The sequence below is a fragment of the Urocitellus parryii genome, chromosome 4 (assembly GCF_045843805.1).
Source record: "Urocitellus parryii isolate mUroPar1 chromosome 4, mUroPar1.hap1, whole genome shotgun sequence".
Taxonomy (NCBI): Eukaryota; Metazoa; Chordata; class Mammalia; order Rodentia; family Sciuridae; genus Urocitellus; species Urocitellus parryii.
Genome location: NC_135534.1, coordinates 9,748,384 through 9,759,572, shown reverse-complemented (window position 1 = coordinate 9,759,572; position 11,189 = coordinate 9,748,384). Strand labels below are relative to the sequence as shown.

At 34.4% G+C, this 11,189-nt stretch overlaps 1 protein-coding gene across 1 annotated transcript in view; it reads right to left on the bottom strand.

Annotated features, from left to right (window-relative positions):
- Nucleotides 1-1,780: 1,780 nt before the first annotated feature.
- Nucleotides 1,781-11,189, bottom strand: part of LOC144254463 (steroid transmembrane transporter SLC22A24-like) — a 53,329-nt gene continuing 43,920 nt past the window's right edge. The window contains exons 7-10 of the mRNA XM_077797633.1: nucleotides 5,103-5,317; nucleotides 3,382-3,490; nucleotides 2,739-2,942; nucleotides 1,781-1,841 (exon numbers count right to left, since the gene is read on the bottom strand). Coding sequence (XP_077653759.1) covers nucleotides 1,781-1,841; nucleotides 2,739-2,942; nucleotides 3,382-3,490; nucleotides 5,103-5,317 — 589 coding nt within the window. The remainder of the gene's footprint in view (nucleotides 1,842-2,738; nucleotides 2,943-3,381; nucleotides 3,491-5,102; nucleotides 5,318-11,189) is intronic.

The following is an 11,189-nucleotide window of genomic DNA, read 5'->3' as shown; positions in this document are numbered from 1 at the left end:
ATCCACTTTGAGTTGATTTTTGTGTGTAATGAGAAGTAGGGTGTAATTTCATTCTTCTATATGTGTATATCCAGTGTTTCCAGCATGATTTGTTAAAGTGATGATCTTTTCTTCAAGTTATGTTCTTGGTGCCCTTGTAAAACATCAGATGTCTATAAATTTGGAAATTAATTTTTGGATTTTCTGTTCTGTTTCAATGCTGCGTGTGTCTGTTTTTATACCAGTACCATATTCTTTTGATCACTATGGCTTTGCAATTTGTATTGAGAGAATGTGTTGTATGAATTTTTATTTACTGTAGCAGAATAAATAATAGGATTAATAATTTTTGTTATTTTGGCAAGTGAAAGTTGGTATTTCATTTTAGTGTATATTTATTTGATCACAAATTTAGAAATATTTTCTTATACTTATTTTTATGTGGCTTTTTTTCCTCTGAGAATTATTTGCTCTTGCTTTTGCCCACTTTTGCATTGAAGTATAATTTTATTCCTAATTATATGTTAAACACATATACATATGTATATGTTGAATTCATCAATCATATCAATAGAGACTTAGTGTCTGATAATATTTATAATATTATAAAGTGATTCATATTAGTGGTTTAAATTGTGAAGCCAGAAATAATCCAGGGGAAAAACAACAAAATATTACCACAAATAGTCATTGCAAATATTTTTGTAAATTTATTCCCAGATAGCTAATAAATACTATTTATTACAGAATATTTCAATTGATAAGTGTTTTTTTGGTGCCAAAAATTTCATATATTAAGTGTTGATTTATACACGGTATGTTTTTTGGAATTATTATGATTTGTGGTGACATTTACGATATATGAGCCAGCCTCTTTGTTACTCCTTTTCCTTTCCTTGCTTTCAAATTTTATCTATTCAAAGTGACATACAAAATTATAGGTATTTATGTTGTACAACATGATGTTTTGCAGTACATGTACATTGTGTAATGGTTAAATGTAGCTTATTAACCCATGCATTACCTCATTTCTTTGTGGCAATAGCACTCAGCCATCCTTTCAGCATTTTTCAAGAATACAATATGCTGTCATTAACTATAGTCAATATGTTGCACAATAGATCTTTCTTACTTACTTCTCCTACCTAATTGTAATTTGGCATCTTTTGAACATCTTCCATTCACTCCCCGAACCCAAGTGCTCCAGTCTCTAGAAATCACCATCCTACTGTATTTTGAGATCAACATTTTCAGGTTTCATATATGAGTGAGTTATGTGGTATTTGTCATTCTCTGTTTGTACTTCCTACATCCCTTAACATAATCTCGTCCCTGTTCATTTGTGTTATTGCAAATGGCAGAATGTTCTTCATTTATATGGTTGAGTAGTGTTCCATTTCATGTAATATAATACACTTTCTTAAAATAGTCATACTTTGAAGGACAATGAGGTGTGCTACAATTAACATGGAAGTGCAGGTATCTCTTTGGCATACAAACTCTATCTCTTTTGGATGTATACAAAGTAATGGGATTGCTGGATCATGAAAACAAGGCTTCTTTTTCTAGTATTAATTTCAAGATGAACTTCAAACTATTTGCAATGTCTTCCTTCAAACCAACAATTGTTTGGTGAGATTACAAAAAATCATAAATTATTTTGAGAAAATTTGTATATTGAGTGATTTTAGGTGGCATCCATTTGTCCATTATATTTTTTACTAGTTTTATTGGCATAAAGAAGAATCTTGACTTTTTACTTCTTATTTTATTCTTCTTTGGATCAACTCTTGGGAAGTTGTTAAAACTGTGTTACTTTTGTGGAAGTATCTTCTTGCTTTACTTTTCTTGAATATTTTGTGCTGGGAAGAAGAAGAAAAAAAGAAGCAAAGATGTAGAATAAGTGCACATATCCTCCATGCTAGATGATGAGCTTTGTAACAAGTTCTACTTGATATTGTTCTATCTCAATACTTCCTAGACACCATTGTGCTGAGAAAGGCCTTGATATCTGGGAATGCCTGGGAAGACAGTGTTGAGTATTGATACTCTTACCTTCTCAATTGATACATTTGGTTAATGACATTTTTGGGAGAAAAAAGTCAAAGTGAAATTAAGAATTTCTGAGGAAAACATTTTTTCATTTTTCCTCATTTCAAATTCTGTCATCCCACTTTTTCAATTTCTCTCTCCTTAAAATTTTCACTATACATGGCTTTAAATTGGATTAAATCTTATAGGATCTACTTCCTTTAGATATATTGTCATGTTTATAAGTAAGGTTGTTCTGTTTTAGTCCTATAATCCTTTCTGACTTAAGCAGTAATCAAGTTTGTATCTTTGAGGCATGCTCATTTCCTCCCCATAATTTATTGAGCACTCATTGGACTAATGCCTGATAATACCACAAGTATGAGAATTAAGTATTTGAGTCTCCACATATTTATAAGAAAACATCATCAGTGTGCTTTCCTTAAGGGCAGAGAGTGTGTGCCCTTCACAGTATGACTAACTTTGACATTTTCATTATTAAAGGACTGGTGCAAGATGATCTGTGTGATCTAGTCTCAAGAGGAGTGATACAGCTTTGTGGGTAGAGGAGAGCTGCTACTGAATTAAAGACATGGGTCAAGCAGAAATAGCTCAGATCTGAGTCTATGTGTAGGACAGATGGCTGCAAATGGTCATTTGCTTCTTCATCACAGAGCTATAGAACCTAGCCACTTCCTACTCAGGTGATGACCAGGGCATTTACTTACTTATTTTCCACATCCTGGATGGTGTTAGCAAGAGGCTGATTCCTGGTTTCTGGAAGGGGCAAGATAACAAGGCCAGAAAGGAGGGTGATGACTCCATAGATGATCCAGGGCAGACGGAGAGAATACCCCAGTAAGGTCATCAGGAGAGGAGCCACTATTGCCCCTATTCTGTGGAATCCTGAAATGATGCCCATCAGTATTGTCCTTAGGATGAAAATAACAAAACAAAGAAAATCTTGTACAAATCTGTATATATGTTGTCACTTGTCAACTCCATTTCATTTGGGAAGACAAAACAGCAGAGTTATTGAACATATGGGCTTTGACAACCAGCTCTTAATTGTGATGTTGACCACTATTGATTTCTAATTAATAAGTTTCATCATAATTAAAACAAGAATATTCATAGCACCAATCCTGTAGAGTGGCTCTTCAGATTAAGTGAAAAACTTCAGTAAAAGACTTGGCACATTGTGAGGCATAAAGTCTGTTTTAAATAATTGTGGATTATTGGTTGTTTTAAAATTTGTATTACAATTCATGTCTTGGACACATAAGCAGCCTCATTTTTATTCCTGCATTAAGTGTAAATTAGTTCAGAAAGTCATCTTTGGAAAGCAGATAGGTCTTTGGGATCTTGTACCTGAATACAGTGGGGAGGAGCTCAATTTGGTGAATAACATAACCAGTGATGGCAGCAGAAACAGCTCCAACTCCCAAAGTTGCTAAAGACACACGAAGAGTCTGCATTTCTGGAGAGAAGAGACCAGGAAGAATAAAAAATCTTGCTGAAGAAATCTGCTATCTCTAACTAATTGTGAGGTGATTCTGCTGTAGTTTTTGCAGGTGAGAAACAAATGACAGACAAAATGCAGCCCCTCAGAGATGATGGAGAGGTTGATGAACATCTGAAAACTGGACTGAAACACTAAACAAAAGGGTCTAAATCTCTTGCCTCAATTTTCTCTGTACATTTGAGTATTGCTCATAATGGTGGAAATAGAGAAATCAGGAAATATTTGTTTTATTAATTCTGTCAATGTTTTTCAGGGCATTTTCTGAAGGGCCTAGAACTATATGTGAACAAAAAGTGAGGAGTTTATGACCCATGTCTTAAACAGCTTAGAACTAAGAGTATGGTAACAATGTGTGATGTGGGGTAGGTCCTCCTCCACACAATGACAAAGGGATTGGACAATCTGAAAAGAGGCAAGTTCTAGGCAATAATTCAGGATTTTAAAAGCCTGATAATAGAAAGTCTGTTCAGAAGTGAATAATGTTATCCTGGGTATTAATCACATACTTTTGAATTACAGAATTAACAGAGGTTAAACAGATTATTTTTAATTCACTAAAATAATCAAAATAGGACTGTAAAAGAAAACAGATTGTTCTCCTGTATGGCAGGAAACTTCTTTTGGGGAGAAGAATGGAGACTTCCAGTCTGAAATCTTACAAAATATTTTCCTGCTCTGGAAATATGGTGGAGCATGGTGACCACAGAAATCCCACAATAATTAATGAGATCAATTGGGTAAGTTAGTAAAATAGGTTGGGTTAGATTCTTAATCTGTTTCTAGTGTTTTTACTAGTGTATTATTGCTATATATAATAATGGGGTTCATTGTGATACATTCATAAGTGCATATGACATAATTTGTTCCATTTCAACCCCTAGTACTTCCCCTTCACTCTCTTCCTCCATCTCCCTGATCCTCTATTCTACTGATCTTCCTTTCATTTATTTATTGTTTTTAATTGGTGCATTAAAATTACATGTAAAAGTAGAAGTCATTATTCATTTCTTCTCTAAGGACAAATTACAAAACAGATTAGAAGACATATTAAGATTAAATGATTCCCTTACTCCTCCTGTCGTCTTGCTTTCTGTCTGAAGACAAAGGATTTTTATTTAACTGAATACAAGAAACCTTTCCTAATAATATATTGAGTTTGAGAGGCCTTAAAAATCAGGAAGAGTCTCAGGAAGAGTATCACATGCCCACTTGGAGATGCAGTTGCAAGGCCTACATCCTCCAGGATTGTTATGAAAATTGTCATTAGCCAGAGGCACGTTGTTAGCTCCTCCTCTAAAGACACTGTTTTGTACCATTGGAACTGCTGTTCAGGTTCATCTTGGATGTGGTCAGGACAGCTTTGTGTCTGAACCATACCTTAAGGACATAGGCATAGTTGGAGCCTAAGTCCTGCCAAGTGCTTGCCATAATCCATTTCAAATCTTCATATTAACTACAAAGAATCCTTGGCTTTTAATGATATTCTTGTGCATCAGGCAGGTAAGATGATTTAATTCCTAAGGAATGAGGGAAACACTTTCTTTCCCCAAACCTTGGTCTCTCTCACCTTGGGGCAAAAATGTGTTGACTAGAATGGAAACTCCGGCCAGGAATGAGAAAAATATCTGGTTTGTCCGATGACCCATGTAATTCAGAGTCCAAAGGGAAACAAAGCTGGCTGTGAGCATAATGGCTCCAAAGAGAACCTGGAACAGGAAGATATTGCTCCCCAGGTGCTGCAGGTTGAGTATGAGGCCATAAAAGGACACAGCATTTGAAAATCTGAAGTGAAAGGAGAAGAGACATCTAATATCATTTAGAGCCTAAGGAACATTCCCTAAGATTTTGAAGGAGACTCCTACATGATAATTATATTGGCTCAAGATGGTAAATATTCAATGATAATTATAGAATGGAATAATATAACAATTGTTTTTAAGGCAGTGATCTTAAATTACCATAAATTACCATGGGATCTATATTGCTATAATTTTTACTGAGGCCACAAAAGAATATATAGCAGATACACACATATTCCAGTAAAAGTTAATTTTTGAACTACTTAATTCTAGGCAGAAAAAGGTAATTTGAAATCTGAGCTAATCATTCAATTTAAGGGGATAAAGGAATGAATATAGATAGGGGTAGACATTGGAAATTAGATAAATGGTTTCTTTGCAACAGTGAGTCTCTCTTGTTTGATCCCTGGTGTGGAGTCCTTTTTCACCTTAATCCTAGTAAGTAAGTGTGCAAGGCACTAGGGAGAAGAGTTTTCCATGTGTTTCCTGGTTTTTAAGAGTACAATGACCTAGTCAGGGGCAGTGGTGCCCACCTAGCAATCCCAGTGACTCAGGAGACCAAGGCAGGAGCACTGCAAGTTCAAGGCCACCTTGGGCAACTTAGAGAATTACATTTATTGATTTGTATATGCTGAAACTAATTTGCATCCCGGGATTAATTCAACTTGATCACAGTGTACAATCCCCTTAGTGTGTTTTCAAATTCATTTTTCTAATATTTTTAGTAAGTATTTTTGTGTCTATAATCATCAGAGATGTTGGTCTGTATTTTTTTTCCTCATGGTTTTGGCATCAGGATAATACTGATACTGGTTTCAAGGAATTAATTTGGAAGTGTTCCCTCGCTTTCTATTTTATGATATAATTTGATGATGATTGACATTAGTTGTCTTTGTTGAAAGCTTCCTTTATGTCTTCAATCTCATTCCCTGATATTGTTCTATTTATGTTTCCTATATTCTCTTTTCTCAGTATGAGTAAGTCGTAGATGTCTAGAAATTGTCATTATCTTCTAAATTTAAAAATTTATTGGAATAGAAGTTTTTAAAGTAGTCCCTAATGATCCGCTTGATTTCAAAAATGTTTGTGGTGATATCGCCTTTCTCATCTCTAGTTTTATTGATTTGGTCTCTAAACTCTTTCTTTTGGCTAGTTTGCCTAAGGGTTTATCAATCTTTGAACTTCATAAGGAATGAAGTATTTGTTACATTGATCCTCCCCCCACTCAACCCCACACTATTTCATTTATTTATCTCTAAACTTTTTTTCTCATTTTGGAGTTAGTTTTTTTCCTGATTTTATGGCACATTGAGATATAACATTAGATAATTTATTTGGGACTTGTTTCTCTTTTTTTAATGTAGGCATCTACTTCTATAAAATTCCTCTTAGCAACAACTCTGCATAATGTCCCAGAACTTTTTAATGCTGTATTACTATTCTCGTTTGATTCTAGAAATTTATAAAATTTCTCTTATCATTTAATCTAAGACCCTTTTCTTTTCAAAAGAGAATTATTTATTCCCCATGTGCTTATGTAATTTCGTGTTTATTTCTAATTGAATTCCATTATGATCTGATAAAAGGGATTATATTGATTATTTTATATTTTCAAACACCTGTAACTTAAAATATGGTCTATTTTGGAGAATGTTCAGTGAGTTATTGAGAGAAGGTGAATTTGCTTGTTATTGGATGAAATAGCCTATAATTTTCTGTGGGGTACATTCAATTTATGGTATTATTTAGATCAAAAGGGTTGTGCTTGTTGTTTTTGTTGCTCTAATCAAAATACCTGACTAGAGAAATTTAGAGGAATAAAAGTTTACTTAGTCTCACAGTTTCAGAGGTTCAGTCCATGGTCAGCTGTCTCCATTGCTCTGGGCCCAAGATAAGGCAGAAAGAACATTATGAGAGAGGAATATTGTTCACATTGTGGTAATCAGGAAACACAGAGAGACAAAGAGGGACCAGGGAAACCGGATATAGTTTCCAAGGTCACACCCTCAGAGATTTACTTCCTCCAGCCACATCCCATCTACCTATTAGTAACACCCAGTTAGTCCATTCAAATTATTACCCATTTGGGGGGGTAGCACATGCCTATAATCACAACTGGGTTGGGGGCTGAGGCAAGAGGATCATGATTTCAAAGCCTGCAAAAGCAAAAGCAATGTACTAAACAACTCAGTGAGACACTGCTTCTGAATAAAATACAAAATAGGGCTGAGGATATGGCTCAATGGTCAAGTGCTCCTGAGTTCAATCCCCAGTACCCCCAAAATCAAAAATTATTAATCCATCAAATGAATAAATCCTATGATAAGATTACAGCTCTCATAATTAAATCATTCCACCTCAGAACATTAACACCAGAGTTTTGGCGGGGTACTTCATCCCCAAGCCATAACACATCTGTTGATTTTATATCTTATGAGAGGGATATGCTGAAATCACCAGTATTATTGCATTCAGGTCTATCTTAGACTTAATGTCAAGAAGAATTTATTTCATGGTAATTAGGTGCACTGATATTTACTTTAGCCATAAATATCACTATGATTATCTCTTCTTATTGGATTGTTCCCTTTACAAGTGTGTACTAACCTTCTTTGTCTCATCTGATTAACTTTTGCTTGAAATCTCTTTGTTACATATGAGTATAGTGACAACTACTTTTTTAACTCTATTAGCATAGAATATAATTTTCTTTCTTCCTCTATCAGCTTATGGCTACCTTTGTTGATGAATCTTGCAAACAGCATATACCTGGGTCTTGTTTTTAAATACATTCTGATAGTCTACATCTAGCTGAAGTTGAGCTCTTTTTATTCAGAGTTCTTATGAAGAGATCATAATTCTTTTCTGCCATTTTCATTTGTTTCATGTATTTAAATTTAAAAATTAGTAACTGCTCCTCTAGTGAGTGTAATCAATTGCAGAGCTTTGTAGTTTGTTTGCAAGTTCTTTTGTGTGTAGTATTTCTTTTTTAAAAAATTCTAAGTTGTTATATATGACAACAAAATGCATTAAAATTCATATTTCACATATAAAGCACAATTTTTTGTATCTCCGATTGCATACAAAATATATTTACAGCATTTCTGTCTTTATACACATACTTAGGGTAATGATGTTCATCTCATTTCACCATATTTTTATAATGCCATATGCCTTCCCTTATTTATATCCCTTCCCCTTTGCCCTATCTGGAGTTTGTCTAATCCACCCATGTTTTCCCTCCCAACCCCACAATGAATCAGTCTCCTTATATCAGAGAAAACATTCAGCATTTTTTTTAGATTTGTTTACTTCACCTAGCATTATAGTCTCCAGCTCCATCCATTTTCCTGCAAATGCCATGATTTTATTCTCTTTTATTGTTGAGTAATATTCCATTATCTATATATACCACATTTTCTTTATCCATTCATTTATTGAAGGGCATCTAGGTTGGTTCCACAATTTAGTTATTGTGAATTGTGCTGCTATGAACATTGATATGTCTATTTCCCTGTAGTATGTAGTTTTTAAGTCCTTTGGGTATAGACCAAGGAGTGGGATGGCTGGGTCAAATGGTGGTTCCATTCCCAATTTTCCAAGGAGTCTCCATACTGCTTTTCATATTGGTTGCACCTATTTGCAGTCTCACCAGCAATGTATGAGTGTGCCTTTTCCCCCACATCCTCACCAACACTTTTTGTTGTTTGTCTTCTTAATAGCTGCCATTCTGACTGCAGTGAGATGAAATCTCAAGTAGTTTTGATTTGCATTTCTCTAATTGCTTCAGATGTTGAACATTTTTTGTATATTTGTTGATTGATTGTATATCATCTTTTGAGAGGTGTCTGTTCAGTTCCTTGGCCCATTTATTCATTGGGCTATTTGGTTTTTTTTTTTTTTTTTTGGTGTTTAGCTTTTTGAGTTCCTTATATACCCTAGAGATTAACACTCTATCCATTGTAAGAGTGGTAAAAATTTGCTCCCAAGATGTTTCTTTTGCTCAGAAGAAGCTTTTGAATCCATCCCATTTATTAATTTTTAAATTTTAATTCTTGCATTATAGGAGTATTATTAAGGAAGTTGGGGCCTAATCTGACATGATAGAGATTTGGGCCTACTTTATCTTTTAATAGGCACAATGTCTCTGATTTAATTCCTAGGTCCTTGATCCACTTTGAGTTGAGTTTTGTGAATGGTGAGAGATAGGGCTTTAATTTCATTTTGTTGCATATGGATTTCCAGTTTTCCCAGCACCATTTGTTGAAGACACTATCTTTTCTCCAATATGTTTTGGCAACTTTGTATAATATAACAGTAATTATGTGGGATAGTCTCTGTGTCCTCTATTCTGTACCACTGGTCTACCATTGTATTTTGGTGCCAATAACATGCTGTTTTTGTTACTATTGCTCTGTAGTATAGTTTAAGATCTTGTATATTGATACCATCTGCTCACTCTTCCTGCTAAGGATTGCTTTAGTGATTATGGGTCTCTTATTTTTTCCAAATGAATTTCATGACCACTTTTTCTATTTCTATGAGAAATTTCATTGGGGTTTTAATTGGAATTCCATTAAATCTGTATAGTGCTTTTGGTAATATGGTCATTTTGTTAATATTAATTTTGCCTATCCAAGAACAATAGAGATTTTTCCATCTTCTAAAGATTTCTTTGATTTCTTTCTTTAGCCTTCTATTGTTTTGTTGTAGTGGTCTTTAACCTCTTTTGTTAGGTTAATTCCCAAGTATTTTATTTTGGGAGGAGGCTATCACAAATGGGGTAGTTTTCCTCATTTCCCTTTCAGAGTATTTGTCAGTGATGTACAGAAATCCCTTTGATTTATGGGTGTTGACTTTGTATCCTGCTACTTTGATGAACTCATGTACTAGTTCTAGAATTTTTCTGTTTAAATTTTTGGTCTTCTAGATATAGAATCATATCATCAGCAATTAGCGCTAATTTGAGTTCTTATTTTTACTATCCATATTCTTTTAATTTCTTTCTTCTCTTTAATTGCTCTGGCCAGTTTTTCAAGAACTGTTAAAAAGAAGTGGTGAAAGAGGGCATTCCTTTCTTGTTTCAGTTTTTAGATGGAGTGCTTTCAGTTTTTCTCCATTTAGAATGTTGTTGGCCTAGGGTCTAGCATACATAGCTTTTACAATGTTGAGATATGTTCCTGTTATCCCTAGTTTTTATAGTGCTTTGAATATGAATGGGTTCTGTATTTTGTCAAATGCTTTTTCTGCATCTATTGAGATGATCATATGATTCTTATCTTCAAGTCTATTAATATGATGAATTACATTTATTGATTTCCATATGTTGAACCAACCTTGCATCCCTAGGATGAACCTCACTTGATAATGGGGCACTATCATTTTGATGTTTTTGTATTTGATTTGCCAGAATTTTATTGAATTTTTTTTAAGAGAGAGTGAGAGAGGAGAGAAAGAGAGAGAGAGAGAGAATTTTTAATATTTATTTTTTAGTTCTCGGCGGACACAACATCTTTGTTTGTACATGGTGCTGAGGATCAAACCCGGGCCGCACGCATGCCAGGCGAGCGCGCTACCGCTTGAGCCACATCCCCAGCCCTTATTGAGAATTTTTACATCTATGTTTATTAGAGATATTGGCCTGAAGTTTTCTTTCCTTGTTGTGTCTTTGTCTGGTTTTGGTATCCGGGTGATATTAGCCTCATATAATGAGTTTGGAAATTCTCCCTCTTTTTATATTTCACAATATAATTTGAAGAGTATAGGTATTATTTCTTCTTTATAGGTCCTGTAGAACTCAGCTGTGTATCCATTTGGTCTGGGCTTTTCTTAATTGGTAGGCTTCTGTTGGTGTC